Genomic DNA, 24,910 nt, shown 5'->3' on the forward strand with positions numbered 1-24,910 from the left:
TTTTTAATCAACTGGAAAATCAAGGTCAGCAGGCCATGAGTATAAAGCGGCAACTGTTACAGCACACACATTCATGCAGTAATCGCCTCATAAACACTGATCTCATTGACTCTTTCCTAGGTGACTGACCTGGTTAGCTAACAAAAAGTCAGGAGCTAATGTTTCCGGACATTTGCCCCCTCACATACAGTAAGATAAAATTCAGTTTATATCAGAAAGTTACAAAAAGAGACATATCAAACTACGACTAATGAGTAATCTCACATGCTGAACATGCTGAGAAAGAAACCACAGCTGTTGTCATTTTTAAGAACAAATTTGTATGTGTGCAAAGACACACACAAATACTTCCCATGTATTGTGACTCGAAAATTGCAAATAAAGGAGAAAAGAAAGCTCAGTCACACATGTATCACTACAACAGTGGAACGACTGTATGCTCAACAGATAAGTAATACAAAAGTGGAAATAAGTGTGTCCTTTGGTAAATTTGGCATCCTGATTACGTACTACACACATTTCTTTATGACTTAAATGTAAAACTTTTAAAAGATACAATATTTGCATCATCCTGAACATTTTTACATATCTACAAACTATGTAGAGCTGTATTCATTTCCCCATGCTGTTGCTTATAGTGGAAAACACATTACCAGGTGCAATATTTGTATAATTCCGAACACATTTACATACATACTTACAGCTGAGTCTCAGCTAAGTAAGAACAAATACCTGTTTGTCAAGGCTGGCAGTTGTGGCTGGGACGCTTGACAGATGGTAGCAAAGTTGCTTATGATATAAAAAACACTGGGGCACTGTTTTTTGCTTGAACTTGTTCAACTGGCAACAATGCTGGCACTGAGGACCAATAGCTCATTTGCCATTTGAGCCAACCCCACTTCCTCAGCTTGTCTGACACCATGCACTATTTCAGGACTCTTATTTCATAATGTGAAAATAAGTGTTCATCAAGAGAATCAAAGTGTTACGCAACCCTCTACAGTGTTCCTGCTTAGCTATGATCAACAAGAGACTTTGACTAAACTAAATGTTTGGAATAAAGGAAGAAAATGTGAAGTGATGACAGGGAAACACAGGAAGATAAATATTGCAGTTCAAGACACAGAAAGAGACCAACAATTAGGAAGATAATGAATAACAGACTAGAGAAGCAGAGGCAGGGCGTGGGGATCCTTCCATACAACAGAGGAAAGAGAGTTACAAGACATCCAGTCCAAGTACACTAAATCCAACAAAATCTAGCATTCCAGTCATCAAATCTGTGTTCCCACACTAGAAGCAGAGAGGGAATCAGGCCAAAAAAGTGCACAAGCAAGTACGTAATACAACAGCACTCTATTATACACTGCTGAGGCATAATTGTTAAGAACACAAACGAAAAAAAAGGTACAGATATTCTGGCTAACTGCCGTGTATTCAAGGCTCCTTATAGGTTTTTTCATTGCACAACATGGATTACACAGGTCAAGCTCCTAGAAAGTTGGCTGTATAAGGGAAGATGTATATAGTCTTAACATTACATAAAACCAAAATCATGTTGGCAACGATCCTTAGGAGGAACAGGAAGACAGAATATGTTCCCATCTGTACAGATTTTTACACCCATTACACTAAACTGGCAGTTTCCCAGTTTTATGTTCTCAAATAAACTAACCTCAAACTAACCATGTATATCAATTCTGATGGAGCCTTGCATATTTCATGGACCCCACAGTATAAAACAAAACAAAAGTTTAAATCTTAAGCTTGGCACATATAAATCCCGTAAATACTGCAAGAATTTTTAAAAAAGCAGCCGGTTTATGTGATAAACAGCCACTTTAACACAACCACTGCTCCTTATCTTTAAGATGTCCAATAACTGAATGTGCAATGCATCTATTTCATATAACCTCCTTTGTAAAAATGTGTGACTACAAAGACAAGCTGGGAAGAGTAGGGCTGAGAAGTGAGAAATGGAGAAAGACATTTGTGGGGGTGGGTAGCTGGGAATCATATGGTCATGTCAAACAGCTTCCCCAATGATTTCTGACAGCCGTGCACTGCATCCTCATGCCTCCTTCACAGAGGCCAAGGAATGAGGTAAGGAGGACCAGAGAGACAAGTATGAGAGTCTGTCAGAAAGTGCCTGGAGGAAGGAAAATTCAGTAAACTTAGACAGAGACAGTCAAGAGCAAGTTGGCTGTGGATATTTGGATGGCAGGGAGACGGGTAGACATAGAGTAGACAAAGACTGTCCAAAAGGGAGATAACATCAGAGAAGGGGGGGAGGGTGGCGCAAAACAGAGCACATATGGTTCAAATGAATAAGGTCAAAGGTCTTGGAGAGTGGGCACAATCATTTACCTTCCCCTGATCCCGCTTGTCAAACCCAAAACAAATCCCCCAATCTTTTATGGATCTGAACCACTCGAAAGCAGAACATGAGTTTCCAAAGACAGCAGCGTTACAGCTGTTTCTTGTGCCTGGAGACTTGGATCTGTGGAGGCACATGTGTGAAGAGACAGCTTCATGCGAGAGTTTTTCTTCGGAAAGGTGCTGAACTGAATTTCCACTGAGACGTAACTACAATGAGACATATTTTCCATTGCCATCAACAACGGAGACACTGCCAGTGCTAGAAAATAGTTTGCAGAGCTCACAAAGAGGCAGACATGAGTGTAAACACACATGCATCTAAAAGACAAACACACATATGCATGGATGAATGGGCAGCACACTCACATGAGGTCGCACATAGTTTACGTGCACTGTACTGTAAATACATACAAAGAATTAAAATTTCCACGGCTTCTTTGCCTTGTTTTCTTCTATCGAGGAAAACTTGACTTATTGGCATGTCTGAGGTTTTGTGCAATCTGAACAAATGTATGACAATGTATGTTTCAACACATGGTGAGGCCCTCATCATGCTTCACTTTCATTCAGCCTTGATTTGGTTCTAAATGTAACCGACAAACTTACAGAACCAGTTATCGAAATTAGCTCTAAATGGTGACTGGTTTATCAGGCGATTCTTTCATGGCTCCATACGTGTAGAAATCTGAGAAATCTGATTTTCATTTTTGGTCCGTGAGTGCGCCGTATGCAACAATGCAGCGAAGGACACTTTTTGTTTGTTTGTTTGTTTTTTGTGAGTAAACAGGACCAAAAAACTAAAGGCTACCTTTACACGGAAACGATCTGAAACCAAAACGCAAAAGTGGCGTTTCGTTTTCACTTTTAAATCTGCATTTAGACGAGCGTTTTAGGGTGAAAATCTGCGTGCATACGGAAACGCAAAAGTGTGTGACGCTTCATATTTATCGATGCAGTAAACACGCCAGATGGCTAGGTGGTAACAACACCAAGACCAAGTCTTTCTACTTTCTATGTTACGAGAAACGCAGTTTTGCGTTTTCACGCCGTTACCATCTAAACGATATAGTGCATCCGCAAAAAGGTTGGGCTTTTTTAACCCGTTTTCTTTTCCGTGTAAAGTGCCCCTAACAATGTTTAATACCTGTAAGGGGAAAATGGGGCATTTAGGTTGACTGGAATTAAAAAAAAAAAAAAAACACAGACTATTGAAGTGAAGAAAAACCTGCCATTAGTGTTTGAGTGATTGCACTGGACTGACATCTGTTGATATGTTGTTGCATGGTATTATTGCCTGGTAAATCTATTTTCATTCCAAAAAGAACAAATGCAGCATTTCTCTGATGCACTTTTATATTTCAAAATGAGTTAAAAGAAGAAGAGAAAAGAATAAGGCCCAATAATCAGGTGCATAAAATCGAACAAACGATGATTCCCTTTTTTGTTCGGTGGTCAACAAATACCTCTATCCAAGACATTTGAGTATTTTTGTTTTCATTTGGTCTTCCAGTGACAAAGAGAAAAAGGCCCTGTAGGCTTTGGAGAAAATGTAAAAGTTATTTACAGCTAATATTCTTTAAAGATAACTGTTCAGTTAAAACAGAAATCCCAGTGGTTGATAGTCTGTGTGATTGTAGTTTTTAAGGAATACAAAACTGGACGGTCAACGAAAAAAAATGATCAGAATCTGCCAAGAACTGTGCATCTCTTGTTAATATCAAACAGAGCAATTACTCACAAAAGATATTTGGTTTAAAAAAAGAAAAGCACACATTGCATACTTATTTCTACAGTATATGCAGGAAGACACATTACCAGCAACATTATTCAACCCCCACTGAATGGGAAATAGGTTTTGGAAAGAACATTGAATATTAATACTACATTAGTGCCCTATAAAGATATACCACCACGAGTAATACAAGGGATCGTTGTGTTGTGAGAGTTTTTAGTAACATATGCAGTGAAAAACCTCCAAGTAAGCAAAGCTGCTAATATCTGTTTCGCTTTGCATCCTCCAATCTAACTCAAAAGATTCATTCAGCTGTAGAACTAATTCCCATGTACCTCCATCAACTTTCTGCTCCACCCTCTGGTCCAAATATTATGTCTGTGACTTTAAAAAAAAAAAAAAAAAAAAAGCAACATTCCCAATCCTGAGAAGGTGACACATTAACTATAATAGCTTCTGACTATTTGCCAGACAGGCCTGCTTTACTCAGTTAAAGTCTAAATGATGGCAAAGCTAGTAAATGCATGCAAAAACTCCCATCCACTTCGTATTGCATTAATCTTTGACCTATTTACTAAATAAACAAGATGAAGTGTTGAATTTATGCCACAGCTTGTAATTCAAGCTTACAAAATTCCCACAGAGCAAGAAACAACTTTCCCACTCATAAAGATGGGAAAGAAACATAAGCCTCCAAAGCTTATTCCAACATTAACTATGACCATTTATTTGCGTAACAGATGGTAATTCAAAGCCGAGACTTCCCAACTCTTTAAGCATTTACCGGATGCCACAGGTCAATCCACCAAGTGAATTATGAGCAGACGTTCAAGAAAGCAGAGCAGGTCGTATTAAACTCACACTTGTGTTTTGGCTTGAAATTACTCAACTTGAACTGTGGTCTGTGATCTTGTGCCATAGCAACGATGACAAGAAAGGGCCCAGATCACAGCCAGGGGGGTTATTTATGAGAAATAGTCCGCCCTCATATTACTGTAAACTGGTATGTTGCCGTAACCAGTATTGGCTGCGTCCATATGAAGACCATTAACAGCGAGGATGGAGGGAGCCTGACTTCCAGGAACAGACAGGGCACTCTCTAAATCTTTGTCAGCCCATGAACACAAATGCAAAAAGGCTAACAGAAACGCAGCCATGTGTGTGGGTGCCAGAAGACATAAACAAACTCTAAGCTCCTCGATTCTTTGCATTTTTCGCAAACAGAGTGGCAACACAAGACATTAAGCATCACATGAAAGACATCAAAGCACAGATGTGAGCCACGACAATTTCCCAACTGTGAAATAACTAGAGAAAAAAAAAAGAAAAGAAAAGGCTGTTTTATGATATTTAAATTTCACATCCATCAAAACAAGCAAGTTGAGTCCCACATGCCTCAGCTATGAAAATATCAGAAACAATCTTAATGTTCTTGAAAGGGAAATGCATCTTACACAACCTCCCACACCATATGACAATGTTTTGTATCTAAAGCAATGTAAAACAACAACAACAAAAAAAAGTGGAGCTTTGTAAAAGATAGAAAACAATGCCTTTCATCCTTAAAGGTCTGTTTCAGGATAAGGTTTCCTTTGTGCGTCTGTGGGGTTTTACTTACATATTTCCCTGAAGAGGGCTCTCCAGGAGGTAGTGACCCAGGACTGAGGACAGGTGAGCCTGCTGGACTGCAGAGCTCAGGGAAGGGGTTGGGGATGGCCGGGAGAGATGATGTCCTTAGCTGCTGCTCCTCCTCCTGCAACCTCCTGAATGACAGGACAGGGACAGGACAGAGGTTTCATGTACTGAGCATGCTTTGTGGTCTTAGCTGTTGTTTGCTGGTTATTCCAGCCAAAAGGCACGAGGCAAAAGAGCCTCTTAAAAAGTGGAACGGGAAAACTTTCAGGCAAGAGCTGCTGACACATGACATAAGTACTGGAGAGACAGTTGGAATTAATAAAGCACTGCTGCCCTGTATTCATCCTCATGTCTGTTTCCGTCTGATCTGGCCGTAATGAACTTCCTAGCAAGTGGAAATCAAAGACCCCCGCAGCCTGCCAGCTAATTTCTTGCAATATTTATCACACATCAATACTGAATCAAGACATCACATTAAAGCAGTTTTTGAATTCAGCAGATGCAGTCTAAGCCTCAAGTGATTATTTGACAGATGAGTTTATTCATTTATTTATTTATGTCTCTAAATGGGCAGGTCAGTTTGTGAAACTTCATTTTGACAAAAAAAAAAAAAACGAAAAAGAAAAAAAATAACACAGCAGAAGCCTCTCTCTCTCTCCGTCTCTCTGTAGAACCCAGTGAGTTCAAAAGGGATCGGGCCTTTTGATGTCGTCCCATATGAGCTTGAGAACAGGGTTATTCAGAGGTCAGTCCTGTATAATACGAACTCCGGGGCCCACGTCTGTGTGAGTGTGTGTTTGAAAGACGGGGAGCGCTCATAAGACAGAATACTCCATTACCTGATCATCCCTCCTCTGTTTCTGTCATATAGTCTGAGGGCGAAAAATGGGACCTGACACCAGCTCCGCTTTGATGCTGTTTGTGTGTAATGTATGCATACATCTACACTTCTGTTGCCTCAGTGCGTGTGTGTGTGAGCATACCAATTGTGAATGCAGACAGTAACAGCCGTAACAATGATATGGGTTAGTGCGCCTTAAATTGGGAGAGACGAAAACTCAAACAAATGAGAATTTTTACTTTCTCCCCCCGCTGGTGTGTTCTGAGGCAAAGAGGGAGTGACAAGGAGGAATGGGTCATTCGTGGGTTACAGACTGGAAACAGAGAAGGAACTTTATTCCCAATTATTAAAAGGTGTGTGGAGGGATGATAGAGTGCAGTAAAAACCTTTCTCTTAAATGCAGAGAGAGAAAAAAGGGTTTCAGCTCCACATGAATGTGTGGCTCTGCATAACTAGTTTGGGGGCAAAAGGAGTTCAAGCTTTTAGTTTGTTGCCTTACTTTGGTTGGCAAAGGTACAACTGAAGTCTTGTTTGGACTTCTTCTACTGGTGCATTCAATTAGGGCTGAGATTAATCAAACATGATTTGATCATTACTCTGGAAAATATTTTTTTCAATGATATCCTTAATTTGTTTGGAGGTAAATCATGTCAATCATGTGATTTCAAGTATGACATAGTGAAAAAATGTTTTCCCTTGCTCATAAAATGAAGAAATCCAACCTCAAATGGGAAGCAACCAAATATCAAGGAGAAAAGAAATCTCAATGATCTTATACAAGCAATAATTGTGGACGATAAATCTAGCAGTTTCCAAACAATCCCAAGTTCATTATTCTGAGGTGAGAAAGATCATTCTCAAATGGAACAGTGTCAAGCCTGCTCACAGCAACTTCACCTCAAGGTCAGGCTGCAGTATTCAGAATAAACCGGGGGGGGGGGGGGGGGGGGGGGGCAAAATAACAAGAGCTACATCTCAGACTGTACAGGCCTCGGTTAGCATGTTAAATGTTAAAGTTCATGACCGTACAATTAGAAAAAGACTGACTAAACAAGTATGGCTCGTTATAGTGTGGAAGGGTTGCCAAGAGAAAGCCGCTTCACTCTAAAAAGAACATAGCAGGACAGCTTGTGTTTGCAAAATATCATCTGCACAAACTCCTGAAACAATGTCCTTTGGACTGATGAGAGCAAAGTGGACATGCTTGGTCATTATGCACAGTACCACATTTGGTGAAAACTAAACAAAGCAGCTCAGCACAAACACCTCATTTAAACTGTCAAACACTGTGGTGGAAGGGTGATTGATTGATTGATCTGGGCTTGTTTTGCAGCCACAGGATCTGGGCATCCCGCTGTCATTGAGTCCATCATGGAATCTGTTTACTAATGTGAAACTTCTAGTCTAGAGTACTCTAAATGTCTGAATGTGAGGCCATCTGTCTGACAGCTAAAGCTAAGATGACGCCGGGTCACGCAACAGGACAACCATTCCAAACGCGGCAGCAAATCTTCAACAAACTGGCTGAAAAAGAAAAGAATTGAGGTGTTGTAATGGGATCTTAAGAGAACTGTGCATAAACGAATGCCTGCAAACTCATAAAGAATAGTGGACCAAAAATGTGAGAGACTCATAATGTCAAACAGAAAAAATTACTTTAAGTTATTGCTGCTAAAGTTGGTTCTACAAGCTACTGAATCATGGGGTGTACTTATTTTATCACACACCGCATCTGAGTTTATTTGCGTGCCTTCTGAATTTTGGCTTCATTTTTTTGCTTAATAAAACAATGACATGGTGTAAGATGTCATGTCATCTGAGATCGTATATACCTACTCTTAAGCTCTGCTAAGGACCACGTGGTATTTTATTATCCTGATACCCCCCAATAACTGGGAAAAACAAAAAGTAGTCCCTCCTCAATCGATCAGACTTAAAATGTATTTGATCAATAACATGTAGAGTGTTTGCTTATCAATCTACATGTTGTACTCCAAGATGACGGCAAAATTAAACTAAAAAGAAAAGCCATGAAGTTAGAAATGACTAAATGTGTAAAGGCATCTGGGATCTGGGAAAGTAAGCAAAACATCTTTGAATTATTCAAAGTGCTCAAAGGCAAAGCAGTTTTCAACATTCTGAAAAGGATTAGATGTAAAGACACGCAGAGACTTCTGAAATCTGGCAGCCAGGCTGAGTAATGGGGGACAAAAGCATTTCATTAGACAAGTAACCGACAAGTTAATGGTCTTAAATAAACTTTTGATGTGACTTATATTGACGATGGGACTCTTAAAAAGGTGGGCAAACATCAATTCGGCACTTTACCAGAACCTTTATGGCTAAAGTGTAAAATAATTCCAAGTCTGCTGGGAGCAAAGAGACCAAAGATAAAGATAAAGGATCGCTTTACATTTTAACAAGACCTAGAGCAGATGCCCAGAAAATACAACATACAGGTAGAGTCTAGATCTGAAACCAAGAGAGAATATCATTGGTTGGTGCTGGTTCCGAGCCAGAGCCTAACCTAAAACCAGTTCTTTGTGCTTTGACTGCCAAGTGCCAATGCAGTGGCTCTGGCCCCCAAAAGACTAGTGTTTAAACACCACTAAGGTGCTGGTTCTGTGCAAAGAACTGCTTGTGTTAAGGTGAAGGGACAGGGTTATGGAGACAAACTTGACTAAATAAAATGCAGTGACCTCAATTTTGAAAAATACAGAGCCAGTGTAGCATCAAAGAGAAAATTATTCTTAGAAAAAACTGAGCTTCAACATATATGCAAAGTCGAACAAACAGTGTAAGCAGTTTAAGTGTGACCTCAGTGTTCCTCTTATTTTCCTGCTCTTTAATGTTTTATTTTCGTCAGGCCAGTTTTTGAGCGCTACCCAGTGTGCTGAACTGAGCAGAATTTACAATCGCTGTTACTGACTGAATTTATTATCTTAATTTCCAACTTTGTTTATATACATGGCTTTGCTGGGAAAATGATACAAGCAAACGCAAGTGAATATAAATTGTGTAAATGCACTGCTGTCCTCCATTTCATTAAAAAAAATTGAAAAAAACAAAAAAATCTAATGAAAAAAAATGGAAATAAAATTGAAAAACAAATCTAATAGAAGTGCTCATTGCTGAGAAAACATGGCTAAACTAGATACTGACCTGACAGCGAGGATGTGCATGGGCTGTGAGCGTCGGAGGCCAGCATGATGCGCGTCTGCAGACAGAGACGAGGAAGGCTGCTCCGGGGAGACGTGGCTCAGCCCCTGTAATTGCTGAAGCTGCCGTGGCTGGTTGTGTTGTGTGTGATGGTGGTGGTGGTGTGAGGAAGAGGTCTGTCCGTTGTGCAGTAGCGGGGCCGTCTCTGTCTGTTGACCACTGCAGGAGGAGTACAGGCTCTCCAGCGAAGAGTTCATATCATTGACCAGGGCCTCTAAGTCAACGTCATCCTCTGACAGACAAAGGTGGAAAAGGAGCACATCAGTGAGGAAGGAATGACAAAGAAAGATGTCAACATCTCCCATCTATGGAGGGCAGGTTATAGTCCGATAAAATGATTGACTGTTGAGGACAAGAGAAAAAAAAAAACTTGAGGCCTGTCAATCTAGTTTCATATACCGGTAGTTCACACAGTTACACTAAAAAAAGAAGAGAAGGAGTCCTTGAAAAACTGAGGGACTTTCCCTTTCCAATTCAGTTTCTCTATCATTAGTGTGCACTTATGTGCACACGAGCACACACACACACACACGCACACACACACACACACACACACACACAAACTGACTGGTAACCAGTTTTGCCAGAGAGATTAATCAGAAAGACTGTCTTGACTACATTCATTGTCCTACCCCAGTGAGCCTAATCTCCAGGGATATCAGGTACAGGCACAAACCTGCCCGTTACACTTTTCAACTCTTACTACTAGGACTAACAGCAGAAGAGCAAGCATCTGCTCTAAATTCACCCACATGTTTCAAACATTCAGCTTCTTAAATGTCTTTAAAGACAAGAGGTGGAATTCTTTTCAGAAGATGGAACTATCCTCAAAGTTTTTTTGGAAAACCTCTGGGCACACTCTGGTACATTCAAGAAGTAAACTCTCAGCTGAGGGGAAAGTCATCAAATTGCTTCATTCTATAAAAGTTTTATCAATGTAAGACTTTTTTTTTTTTTTTTTTTTTTTCAAATTATAAACTACACTTGTGATTCGTCTTATAGCTAATTCTTCATTATGAAAGAAAAACATCACCAAATCTCTGATTCCACATCTCACAACTAGGCTGCTGTACACAATTGTACCACTAGGGGGAGACAAGCTCTAATGGTCTGAAACAAACCTTCAGACAGATGAAAAGCCAAACATACTCTCTTTAGCATCTACAAAAACTCGAGTTAGACATCTAGTGCAAATGACTGGTTAAATGAGAAAATATTCAGTATCCTCTTTTAACTTTTACTGTGCATGGCTGCAACATTTCAGGGCTTAAAATGTGCCACATATGGCTCATGGAGCATCCCAATAGCTCAGGGTGCAGAACAGCTGACAGCTGGATCATGCAAGGTGATGAGAGTGGCATGCCTCTCTAAAGCAGCCAAAAGTCCCGCAGCTCAGCAGAGAGCTGACTTTGGAAACACAAACAGCAGACTGACTGATGTGAAGTTTTAAAAAGGGGCTTCAAAGTGAGCCCCCCCAGCCTGGTGAGAAATCACTTTCCTGTGGTGATACACCAGTTTTTCTATCGTTTTGTTTTTCTTTTATTTTCTGATTTGAAAAGAAAAAAAAAGTGTCTGTGTGAAAATCGAGAGCAGGAGCTATAGGACTGCAAGCAGCATGGCTTTGTTTCCAGATACAACTTAAGCATCGCCTTTGAGGAGCTTTTCCAGAAAACGTGTCAGGTAGCCGTATCACAGGTGCCCGTGAATCGCAGGCGGTTAATCTGGGGGTATTATTAGTGACAGGTAAGCTGGAGCAGCTACTTATAGGTATCCTGGAAAGCTAAAGAGCTATATACTAGAGGATACACAGTTCATACAAGGCCAGACAGAAGGCTAAGAGCAGGGCTTGACACTTGTAACACAAAACAGAAAAACTCGCCTCGCATGTAGGAGTGCTTATAACAATAAAGTGCAAAGGAAAACCAGAAACATCAACTGTGAGCAAAATTCCAAGATTTACTCTTACCCTGAACACATCAACAGCTCATAATCTATCATTCTCACTAGGTGGCACGTGTAGCCTAAAGCTAGAGAGGGAAAATAAGTTCTGACCTACTTTGGCCTCTGAAGGCGATTGGCAGAGCTGTTTGCATACAAAGAAACATAACCCTTACACTTACGCACAGATGCAACATCAATGCGTCATTATCAGTCATGTGACTGTCACTAAAGGTGCATGTCACAATCCAGCAAACGAAGGTATGAGTCATGCTACTTAGTGTAAGACAGACCGACTGCTGACACTGACAGCATGCAGGCACGCACGGGATTTAAAATCATTGGAGATTTGGACCAGGGAGAAACATGAATATCATCACTTTGTTTGGCATAGAGTTGAGACAGAAGTTTACAGATGCATGGCCTTAGCAGAGAAAAGAGAGGACCTAAACCCTGTTAATGAAGCCCATCAAACATAGGGTGGCCACAACAAGCATGCCTGCTCTTACAATATTCCGGCCATTATATACAGCAGATCCTCTTAGGATATGAGCGCAGCTCATGTAGACAGAGCTGCTAACATTCAGAGTTTGTAACTGTCGCTGAATCTTACCAAGCCTAACAACGATCCAAGTGAGCTGTAAGGATCACAATGCTTTGAGTGTACCTGAAGCATGTAGCATAGCTCTGAAAACCAGGATGAAAGTTTAGAGGAGAGGCGACTCACCTCACCACCGTGTGTCCGAAAGGAAAGTTTACACAACATAACAGACATGGAGGGAGCAGAAACATATTAGAACAACTAACGGATGCTAAGAATTTTGTGCGAACTGCATCCACCTAAATGAAGGACATTCGTTGAGAATCAAAATTTGGTTAGTGGCATTAATTGAGAGAGGTGTGGACAGGGTACTAACATTTGTGAAGCTTTATCAAGCAGAAAACAGAGGCTAACTGCGCAGTAAATGGATATAAGCACACACCTCATCAACAAATCCCTCCTGTAAATAAATACTTTCCTGTAAGATATGTGATGATCCAGAATCCTATCATCTTAAAAACTGTGGATTCATGCAGAAGTGACTTCTCAGTCAATATAAAAGCTAATCATTGCAGCGGTCATATCATTTTATTTCATTTTTTTGTTAATCAAAAAAACATCAAACATCTCATTTAAACTTTCAGAACATGAAATGTTAACGTTTCAACTGAGGTTTAATATGTAGAAAAATCTTTGTTGAAACCCTGATGGGTGATAAAACAACAATGACAACGGTTGGCTCCCCCATCCTCATCTAAACATCTACAGCCAGTTAAACAAGGGTTAAATATTGTCCACTTGAGCCACTCTATATAGGGTGATACAACTGTTGGCTACTGGAGTCCGGTGAGAATCTGTATTGAAGCCGTTTTAAAAATTTGTGATCACTGGCGAGCGAGACATGGCTAGAAGAAGATAACTGTTCCTGCGGAAGACCCGTAAGGAGAATGTAGTCTATGCATTTTTAATCCGTTCCCTCTAATTAAAACAAAAAGGAGGGGCATTTTTCCAGCAGAAAAGGGGAATGTAAGGGGTATACATTTACAGAACATCAACTGAACACACACACAGGAGATACACAAGGGGGATCAACTGCCTCTGAATACAAGCCCAGCGGAGGGGTTTCCATTCAAAGGAATCAGTGGGGAGGATAGCCAGAAAAAGTACACTGTAAAGCGTGGCTCGGCACTGGTGAGTTCAATACCTCTGGTTACGGCACACACACCCATCGAAGGCCAAGTCTCCTGATGGGGCGGGGGAGTGTAGGAGGGTCAGAGGGAAACATGGGGAGAGGGGAAAGGAGAACAGACAGGAACAGAAAAGAGGTGGGAGTAAACAGGCAGGGACAGATGTATATGTGAGGGGAACTTCCCACTCACTGCTGAGTTGAGCTTGATGTTTCTTTATGGTGAGTGACGAGATCTGTGCAACACTGTGGCTCTGGAGGTGGAGTAGGGCATCTGCTTATCACAAATCAAAGAGTCCTTGGTGAAGACACTGAAACCCAAAGTGCCGCCGGTAGTATGACTGTGATACAACCGCTACTTGTGTGCATTAAAATGTGCCGAATGAATGTGTGCGATTGGGGCCGGCAGCATAAAGCTTCCAGTTGTCAATAAGACTGGAAAGGCACTAAATACATGGAATCCATTTACAGAACACAGGCTAGATCCATGACGTCGGTGAGCTTCTGTGGGAGTTTCTCACAGTCCCGCACGAACAGATAGTTACAACCATTGCAACACAACGTCACAGCCTTATCATTCCATTTCAGTAGATTAATAAAAAAAGTGAACATGTAGCATAATGTGGCATTATTGGTGATTGGTCACAGTATGGAACAGGATGTTCTCAGATATCTCCGTACATGACATTCTGAGACTGGCGACTGGCGAACAAGACCAGTAAATAAACACTGTCGCACTCAGATAACTTCAGCTTCCCGTTGGATCAAACATTTATGCCTCTCTTCCTATTTCTAAACCTACATCTATATTCACTGGATAACGTGATAAGAAAAGTGAAAATGGAAGAAAAAAAAAGAGCCAAGCATTGAGAATTCCCCTTGCGTCTGCACATCACCAAAATTATATAACGTACTTGGATGTTCTTCCTCTTTTAAAAAAGAGAACATATCTTACACTTAATAAGGCTAAGAGATAGATGCACTGTCCTTGCTATCTCTTTGGTCTAAGATGTGCATGTGCGTATATGTGTAGATCTGTGAACATACCAATTGTCCCCCCACTATCTGCATAAACCTTTCCATGAATTTGCTTCTGGATTCTTGTCAAAATTTAAAACTGAATTAAAGAATTGAAATAAGAAAAAAAAAGAACTCACGACCTGGATATAAATAAGCAAATAGGGAAGTGAGTCCAATTGGAGAGATTCTGAAGTGATTAATACATTTCACCTGGCAATGTGATTTAATCCTAAATGATGCACTGAACATCCTCTCATTCTTAAACAACCATATCAGAAGACACATCCTGTTGTAGAAAAGATGTTTGATAATGAACTGTTGGTCTGTATCTATCAAACTAAACCACTAAAGAGACTGCTGAAACTGCTAAAATTGGGTCACGAATTGCCCAACGCTTTATCAAAACCTGGAAGGATAGTGGTGAACTATCATCTCTGAGGAGCAAATGTGGTTGGAAGAAAATCTCAAAGGGGACATATTATGGTGACAACAAAAAAAAACCGAAAAAAAAAAACCTTTATTCCTCGCTGCGGAGCATATATATGGGAGTCTGAGGTAGATATCAACTCAAACGCTCACGTTTTGGGCCCCCGATATCTGAAAAGGTATCATTCAGTGAGCCGGTCAGATCTGCAGCGGAAACTTAGTAATTTTAGAAAGTTTTCCTGCCTCTTTCTCGTTATCTCCACCTAGCTTTGTATTCAGGTAATGCTATATTTGCTCCAACTCAGGAGTGGCAAGTTGAAGCTCTTTTGCTCTTGCCTTTTCATCTGCTATTAACATCAAATCTCACCATTAGTCATGAAGCTCATTTAACATAAAAAATAAAGGAGCTAATATTGGATGAATGACGCTGCACCAGTTCACTGTTCTACATTCTGACCACGAAATCTAACTTCAAACCGCCATTCTTTCATTTTTCAACAATCAGAAGCTAGAAATTTCAATTCCCTACTAGTCTTTGAAAGCACCACCAATGCAGCACCCGAACATCAGTCAAAAAAAGATATATATATATTGCTCAAATATTTGCCCTATAAGCAGCAGTCTCAAATTTTCCAAAGCAGCAAGATCGAACACTTTCCCCATCGATGTGAGCAGGTGCTGGCAAATGTGCTCACAACCTCTACTTTTACACACTGTCAAAACCAACAACTTCTTTTCCCACACAGAAAAAAAACGTATGATGTGGCATAAAAAAGGAGACAAACACCAGTCTGGCCACCATGGCGATTTATACACCCACTAGAACCAGATCTCTGCCCTGCAGGAGACACACCTCTGGGCCTCTGCCTCGCTGATCCATGAAAGGTAGCTGTGCCTGTGAGCTCCTGCAGCAGCGTTGTGCTCTTTCATGTAATTCCTCAAGAATCTAACGGAACAAAAGGCAGGGTGTTCAGCCGTCCAGCTCCTCTCCAGTAACACCAGTGCCCAGAAGCCCTCTCTATTTTCAGACCTGGCTTAAAGATTTCCTGTGTAGATAATGCTTATAGTTAGTCCTGACCTTAAGTGACCCTGAACCATCACTTATTGGTAAACTATACTGATATAGACCGAGGATGTTGGGAACCATAAACTGATCACCTCTGCTTGCCACTCAGTATTACTGAAATAGTCCTAAAATAATCACAGAGGCTTTTAGTTACTTCAACTGCAGAAGATAACAAGTCTTTAATTGAAGCGCCTGTTTTCTCTTTCCGCTCTCATATCACCCGAACCAACTGCTTTTCCTCCACGCCGCTGCCAAGTGCTGCTCAACGGTGAATTGTTTGAGTTCTCTCTGTCGTACTTTAAAATGTCAAGTGCCCCGAGATAGATTATGCTATGCACTGCAAAAATAAAAACTACACTGCACTGAACATCACGTGGAAGAACTGCTAGTTCCTAACATCATAACCTGGCTTGCAAATGCCCCTGAGAGCTGCTGAACATTGTCTCATTCCAAACACGAGAAGTAAAAGCAGTTCATGTTCCAACAAAGCTGTACTGTTCCTTGAAAATTTAATAGGTTTACAACTGGGCTGACTTTAAAAAAAAAAAGGCACGAGCCTCATACCGTAACTGCGAAAAAGTCTCCTTATATGAAAGTGGGAGTTATATTGGTAAACAAGCTCACTAACGTCAGCAAGGATAATCATCCCACTTACTGAGGCAAAATTTAAAATCTCTACTCAAAAGATTTGTGTAGAACACATAATATGACTTAGGATATTGGCTGAAGCGGTCAAAGTACCAACCCGCACCAGCGCTGGGCCTAATATGTCACTCAATACTTAAAGTGCTAAAATGACTTAACAATGAGGCAGAGGTGCAGGGTATACTGTAGTAATGCTTGCAACACATGCCTGGCATACTCTATTGCACAAAACACCCTGAGATTCTATTGAAAATAAAACAATATTGCTAAGATAAAGTCATCTCAAATGATTTGCTCCAAGTTCCCTCGATCCGGTCTGATCCTGAAAAAAATGACAATGTAATTTCTGCTCCATTTATTTCCCATGCCAGGGCCAAGCGTTCGCATTCACTGGCCGAGCCCTCACAGACTCCCCACCCTTACCTCCCATGCTGAGCCAATATTGTGGTTAAATCTCATGCTCCGATTGTCATGGATGACCCTTGTATGGCACAATTAGATTGACAGCGCAATCATAATGGCACCCCGTGTCCGTGCAGATCACCCTTTGAACAGCTGAAATGTTTACGTCGGAAGAGACCCAAATATATGTTTCAGCCCTAAACCCACCCCTGGCACAGTAGAGGATAATTTACAGCAGTCGTTCCTTTACACTGCACCGAAACCAGACACTATCAATCCATAGCAGTAATTCAGATTACTGTAATAACTTGAAAATAACTTGACACGTGATGCAAAAACATCAACACAAACAACTGTGCACACACATATTCTCTGGAAGGTGAAGACAAACCTTGATGGTTCGGAGAACTCTGGTTGGCTGACTGCTGGAAGCTTGGACGAATGAGGTCAGCCTGTCTGTGATTGGAGGATCGGTCTATCTTGTCCTGCTGAGGTGCAGAGAGGTGAGATGGAAAGAAAAATCTCATTTTTGTTTCGGAAACAAAAAGGCACAAACACATGACCCCAACATGGGTTAACTTTGTGTAGCTACCTGGTCACGATTCATTTTGGGGTTTTTTTTCGGAATAAAGCTACAACCAAGCAGAGGAGTGATTATTATGACAAAATCTTACATTATTTCAATTTTAAGTTTTTTTCTGGCACTCAGAATGACTGAGGATGATAAATTATTATGAATAAGTCCAATTGTGTGTGTATGTGTGTGTGTGTGTGTGTGTGTGTGTGTGTGTGTGTGTGTGTGTGTGTGTGTGTGTGTGTGTGTGTGTGTGTGTGTGTGTGTGTGCATGCGTGGAGTCTGGCGTCCCGCACAGCAGGAGTGGGAACAGAACGTACTGGGGCAGACTGGTGTGTTCACGAAAACATCCCTGCTGACTGTGTGTTGCACAGCAGACCTCCTCTGTTGCTGTAATGAAAGCCGTTGTGGTTGCTTGTTCTGCCCCATTTACGGCAGTGACACAATGCAGGCAGGCATGGATTTTTATTGTTTTCTTGAGTTTTATTTAGCTCAGTTTTCTGACTGATTCTTTTTGCCTTCAACGGAGTTACGTTGCCTCAACAGATACTAGTCCTCATCGTGTAATTGTGGATTGGTATTTTATATAAATCTACTTTGGTCTTAAGTGTCGTTTTCTTTAAGCCACACAACAAAGTTCATCATTGACTTTTTTTCTTTCTTTTTTTTTTTTTACTTTAATCTGTGTCTAGTATGTCAGCATACAATTTTTTAAGCAAATAAGAGGGCTATCAAGGCATATGTTTGGAGAGTTGAAATTCAAGCCATTTTGGCGTCGTACAGTGACGAAGAAAAGGACCTTACAAAGAGGAATCAAAGCAGTTGAAAGAAAATTGACTCACTGTGAGCACTGAGCTTGAAGTAGGATTCACTGATGGCTCCATTCATCAAATAAAAGCTCAACAAAACGGAGTCAGAATGCATAGACCCCGATTTGCCTGAAAATTATTGTTCAGCGGAAATAAATTTGGGAGACTTAAACTAAAACTTGATGCACAGAGTCAGTATGACGCTTCCAGCCTTAAAAACCCTCTTTCTGTGGCACCTAATCCAGCCGCATCATCACGTCGCAGCATTCCATCTTACTATTATCCTAGATTTCAGCTGTCTTTGCAGAATCAAAAGTAGATTTTAGCTTCTCTTGGACCAACTCGCTTTCGAATAAAAGGCAAACAATAGAACAATCCCTGCATCACTTCATTTGTTCCTGCAACTCAGCAAGCGTCGTCATCGATGCACACCATCTGCAGGTCCGACTACCAGACTGTGACTGATCCCCACTCAGTCACCCAAACAGCAACAGAACACTGGGATGGTACTGCACTGAGCTAACGTGTGCGCACAAGTGCGTGCAGGTCGGACAGTTTGGTTGGTTTAGCTCCAATGAACAAAAACGTAGACATTCTGTCCCACCGTATGCTGACTTTGCTGTTTCGCATGGCTGTCTGGGAGTGAACAAATTAATACATAAATTAAGGGACCATTGCACACATTGATATTACCAGCAGCAAACTCACAGAAACAGTTGACCGAATGTTAACTTGGGAATTTACTCCTAGGAATCATGGACATTTAGAATATCTCCCCATTGCTGTTGTCTAACTAGCCAATGGCTGTCAGTTTATTGGAGCCTGTAAAACTCACGCTACCAAAAGTAGACACAAAAAGCTCACATTTCTTCTTTTTTTGTCAGCTGAGGGGAAGAAAACACAGATGTTTCACTTTCTTTTACCTTTGCCCTTGCAATGTCTCATCTTGACCCCTTTACACACATAAGCATGGATGCACATACACACCAACGCACACATGTGCTTCTTGAGTTCCTAAGGAGGGGTCAAAACGGGACGGAGGGTAGGCCGAGTTTTGACAAGGAACATAAAAGAGCCCTTTCATATTGATGAAGTTGAAAGGTGCTCCGAATAGGAGTCAAGAGGTTGAGGGTTCAGCTTTTTAAAAGGGGTCAGTGGAAGGTCAGGGACAAGGTTAAGGCCCTGGGAGCAGGGAAGACACAAAGGTCTGAAGGTTGAGCCCCAAACAAAAGAAAAAAAAGGCTGAGATTCGTGCTACGCCTGAAGAAGAGGTCATACTGGGGTTAAATGTTATGACCGGGGAGTGAATAGTACTAGACCTACTGAGGGGCTTAAGGCTAACAAGGAGCAACTGAAACTGATGAATAATACTCCAGAATCTGTATTTATATTGACACAGGGTGACAAACACAGTTTCAAACACTGGCTAACCGATTTTGTCCTTGTGAGTTCTTTTTCTTCCACTGCATCCGTTTGGCATCTAAGTGACCCAAAAAAGTGATGTCACGCTTTCTTACAGTGGCTCCCTTTTCTCTCATTTCCAATGTGAAAAAAAAAGAGATTATCTTACACAGTTGGAAATACTTGTTTTCATAAATGGTGTGCAACAAAGAAAAAAAAGACGGAGCAAGCTGAGAACCCAGGCTCGTAGCTGAAGTAGCAGCACTGTCATGTCTCATCAGCAGCTTCAGCTACAAGAAACAACTTGTCTCCCACCTCATCTTAGCCTCATTTGCATCTTGTTAGCTTCATATCCACAACACAGCCAAAATACTACTCAATGCCAGCAATGCCCAGCTCAGTGTGCTCGGTCTCATTCTGTTTTGGTGCATAAAATAAGCAAGAGGCAAACAAAACCGGTCTGTGGCGCCAGATGGTAAGAGGTATAATACTGCTCTTATGAAACACAGAAAAGCCATAACATGTTCGCTAAAAGGCAGCAGTTCTGGTCTCCTGGGTTCAAACAATGCCTTTAAGTTTAGGATCTAAATAGGCTTTTATATATGTTACAGGCATACACTGGAGAAAATAAAGTTACTAAATTCAAGGGATTCTGTGAAGTAATGTGCAATACCCACGATCCTGCGATGAATTTCATCAAATAGGCTGTACTCATGCAGCCTTTTCTAGTCTAGTCGAAAACTCAATTGGCTTTTACATCAAAAGCCACATTCATACAGCAGATCTTAGTCAGTGTTACAGATTAGACAATGTTTTGTTAAGTTTTTTGTTAAGTGTCCTTGAGCAAGACACTGAACCCCATATTGCCCACCTATAAACAGAGCACATAATATATATGGAGCGCTTTACGAGTATTTGTATGAAAGGGTGAATGAGAAACACCCTCTAAAGCTCTTTGTAGAGCCTAGACAAGGTTAAAAGTGCATTATTCAAATGAAGACTATCTATCATTTGTGTTTTTTTAACAAGAAAACCGTCGCACTTTGAATCACAGCCTGCTGAGCTTCCAGTTGCCATTGAGAAGTGATGTGCCATAGTCTACCGATTCAGATAAGGACAAGTATAATTCAGTGGAGTGAGTTCACTTTGAAAAATCCTCTCGCAAAGATTTTGCCAAGAACAATTTATCCTCCACAAGCCACTGCCTGCCTGCTTGCAGCAGTCTTTTTCATGGGGTCCACATAATTTTGGTCACTGTATTTGTTCAAGCCATACTTAAATAAACCTTGCAAAGCTACGGAAAGCCCTTTATCCATGTGTTGTTCCCTTTTATTTCATGGTCTTCAACCAGCTGACACAGGTAAAGAGTTGTATCAGATTCTGGCTTTTGTACCATCTGGACAGAAGAAAGATTAATGACTGTTTAATGAGAAGCTCTTTAATCCACAGCAGCAAACTGTCTATAACAAAGGGCTTTCCTTTACTCTGACAGCTCATTTCACAGTCAGCTGTAGGCAACGGCTAGCTAATCTACCTGAAGTCTGTAAGTGGAGTGCTATTGTGAATTGTACATTAAGCACCTCAGATCACTTTAAACAGTTTGCACGTCTAAATAATAAGCCGACTGCAGAAAATGAATACATTTGTTGAGTTGAAACCAAGTGCACAAATACATTTGCTGGTCTGTTAATCTGTATGTTGACATACATGAGATTACGAAAGGAATAAGTAAGTGGGACTCCTAAATTGTGGCAACTCCTGCTGAACACATTATCACAGTCATCCCTGACAGAGCTGTTCACTCGCTGATCATGACCTCAGTTTCATGATGGGGTTTTTTTTTTTGGCATTCAGAGATTCCATGAAATCTAAGTGCACAGCAGGTCAGTGGGTCATTTAGATTATTTGATCAAACAAAGGCCCAGGTTGGCCTGCCTCATTCATTCATTCATCTAATCTTAATAAAATGTAATGGATACTCTCAATTCTGGATAAATTGTCCCATCGCAAACAAGCTCATCTCATCAGATTTGCCCTGATTATACATTTAAAAAAAAGATGAAAGTGTTAAATGCCACCAGTTTACTATGAATGTTATCTTGACTTGGAATTTGTTTTGCATTGCCGCCGCAGTTTTATCAGGCAAAAAAATCTTCCACAGCGCTGGGATTTCACTGTGAATGGGTTTTCTCATTCAGCAAATCAAGGTACATCTGTTAGAGCTGAATGGTTTGCAAACAGCCAAGCGAATGTTTCTGTGCACGTGCGCGTTTGTGTCTGTGTACACACATTAACGTCCACATACTGCAACTGCAGCACCCACACAAACTGCTGGCAAAAATACTTCAAATTAAAAAACATAGTTGATGCCTTACTCCACTTAGGGATTCAAACTTTCAAACTCTCATTCATGAAACAATTTACATTGGCCATCTAAAAAAAAAAAAGAAATATCCCCATTTGATTTCCATTCATTTAATCTAAACGACAGGACAAGTTTAGGAGGGAGCTGAGAGGTGCGGCCCACTTTTCAAACTAGCTTTAAACACAGCATACCTTAATCAGAATTCCTGTTGTGATAAATAGCTGAGCATGTAAAACCAAAGCGCATCCTTTAACGTTCAGCACGATTTCTGTCTCGTCCACAAGAAAATGTCAAGGTTTAATCTCCTTGCGTGGTTACGACTTTGTAACATCCCGTTTGAATAGCATCAAGGATGTGAACATTTTTCTTTTGTCTTTCCAATTCTTCTGGGGAGAATTTACACCCATTCTTCTGGCAAAAGGTTTTTTGTTTTGTAGGATTCTTGCTTGCTCTTCAATGGGTTGCTCCTTTGAGGTCGGACCAAAGTTTTCTTTTAATGAGGTTTAGATCTGACAGAGCGAACTAAATAAGAGCCTACTTCTTCCGTAATGAAGTGAACATTAATGCATCTGTTAGTAAAAATGTATGTGGCTCTAACTGTAGTTAGGCACCCTCGGTCAATTTTTCATTCTCAACAATTCACAGTAACAGAAATTTTGATCGGGGCTACATGTGATCGCACACATCCTCTTATTCCATTTTTCTAGCATTAGCCAAATGAAGACTGCCTTGTATTGTATCCATCTCTAAAAATGAAACAGACACAGAAACACTGTTCATTTCTCAGAGACAATTAGCAAACCTGACTCGACTCTTTGACAAATTATACGTGTGCAAAAGTGCATCCACAGAAACACAAAACTCGCTTGAAGCAAATCTGTGGTGATGAATCCTGAACTTTCTATCTTATTAAGACTGAACTCTTTATCCTCTCGCTCTGAGTTCAAAGGGCACAGATAAAACCATGTCCCAGATAAGCAGCAGACATTAATCCAGCTTCTGATTGGGCTGAAAGTGCAACTGTCCAAATGAGTCCAGGCCTTTTTTTCCTGTAAACAATTCTATTCAGTGTCAAAAAGTCAAGGTTCTTCTACCTCACTCAACAACAAACTATGCCAAGATGCAAGATGATGCTTCTGTGTTTACGAGAAACTCAGATTAAAAAAGTTTGATGGTATAGTCCATATATTCTAATTGATCAAGTGCTGCTTTCAGTACTGTTCTCAAAAGAGATTCATTTATACTTTAAATGTTGGTGGACTGAGTATTGACCAGACGAGCTGGCTCTCCTGAGGAGCTGTGCTCTTGGTAAGTGGTTGTTTAGTCTCCCCAGCTTGTGTTTGGGATTTCTGTCCTTTAGGTGAACCAGTTTCTGTTTGAGCGTTAATGGGTTTGAAGTCCACTAGAATGTTGTGCTTTTAGAAAATACTTAAGTTCTAAGACACCTTAGCCATTTGTGGAAGTACAATTTTTCTGCGTCTGCGAGCCATCTTTGATGACGGGAAAGAAACTTGTTTGCAGCTTTAACTGCTTTACAAAGGCCCCTCCGATGAGTCCAAAGTCAATTCTGTGACCCCTACAGCACATCAGTTGTGTAATGCGAGCACACTACAACTTCAGAACTCCAAACACGACAGAAACACACAATGAAGTGTGAAAAATACAATGGCCCGACAACACTGAAAATCTTGTAGTCTGAACATGGCTTTAGTTGTATTACCGAAGCTCTCATCTTTTGCAAAGAAGATTTTACTCGCTCAGCACGTTTTGATGACACTAAAAATAACCAAATTACTGCGTTAGTCCGTCCAAAACCAGACTTTTAAAATATATGTAAACGTGTCAATCTGACCAAAATTGGAGTAAATGGGACGACTTAAAATCTGACTAAGACACCCAAACAATGCGGTTGAGGATTAAATCACTCCAGCATGCATTTGCCCAAGAAACTCCACGTGTGCTCTAAAGTTCCATTTTTGCATTTATATGTCAGCTCACGGTTACTTAAAGCATTTCCAGAGTCTCACTCCATTTCAATGAAATCTTGATTTTATAACCACAATGTCATCTGACAAAAATGACCTCTAAAGGCAACGTTTGTTCAGTGAATTTAGCTGTACTAGAGAGAGTCAGATGCTAGATAAAAGTTAAATAAAAACAGCTTCCCTCGCAAAACACGTACGTATTTATCTGTATATGACAGATTAAATGTGATTTGCTTTGGTGTCCTTTGTATTTTATACAACACTGGGGAGCTGACTATCATAACATGCAAGACCGTTAAATATGTTAGATACTTCAAAATGGAAAGACTAAAACACTTTCACCCTTTTAAGTCTGAGATGCACCGATTTCAATCTCATTTTCATGTTTGTAAAGCTGTGACCTGCCTATCCCTATTTTTTTTTTATTTATAAAAACTATAACCGACACCAGAATAATAGCTGCTATTTTGTTTCTTTTTTGTTTGTTTGTTTTTGAGGTTTTTTTTTCCACATTTTTGTCTCAAAAATCTTAAGCTGTAACAGATAACAGCACAAGCCCTAAACTTAAAACAATGGAAAGACGTGACCAACATTAATTAAATAATAAATCTGACTTTAGTGAATGCATCTTAGAAATGGCTCTGCTGCAAAAAGTGACAGGTAGGCTATATAAGGATAATTCATTCATCTGTTCATTTGTTGAAGTCTCTCTCAGTGGACTATACTGCGCAGCTGCCATCTTAAAT

The 24,910-nt window shown here is 40.5% G+C and overlaps 1 protein-coding gene across 2 annotated transcripts in view; it reads right to left on the reverse strand.

The window, feature by feature from the left end:
• LOC142379801 (growth factor receptor-bound protein 10-like) overlaps positions 1–24,910 on the reverse strand; it is a 68,244-nt gene that overhangs the window by 29,163 nt on the left and 14,171 nt on the right. For both annotated transcript variants that reach the window (XM_075465077.1, XM_075465078.1), the window contains 3 exons: positions 17,422–17,518; positions 9,750–10,038; positions 5,730–5,874 (listed from right to left, as the gene is read on the reverse strand). In XM_075465077.1, coding sequence (XP_075321192.1) covers positions 5,730–5,874; positions 9,750–10,038; positions 17,422–17,518 — 531 coding nt within the window. The remainder of the gene's footprint in view (positions 1–5,729; positions 5,875–9,749; positions 10,039–17,421; positions 17,519–24,910) is intronic.

This window comes from Odontesthes bonariensis, chromosome 5, assembly GCF_027942865.1.
Source record: "Odontesthes bonariensis isolate fOdoBon6 chromosome 5, fOdoBon6.hap1, whole genome shotgun sequence".
NCBI lineage: Eukaryota > Metazoa > Chordata > Actinopteri > Atheriniformes > Atherinopsidae > Odontesthes > Odontesthes bonariensis.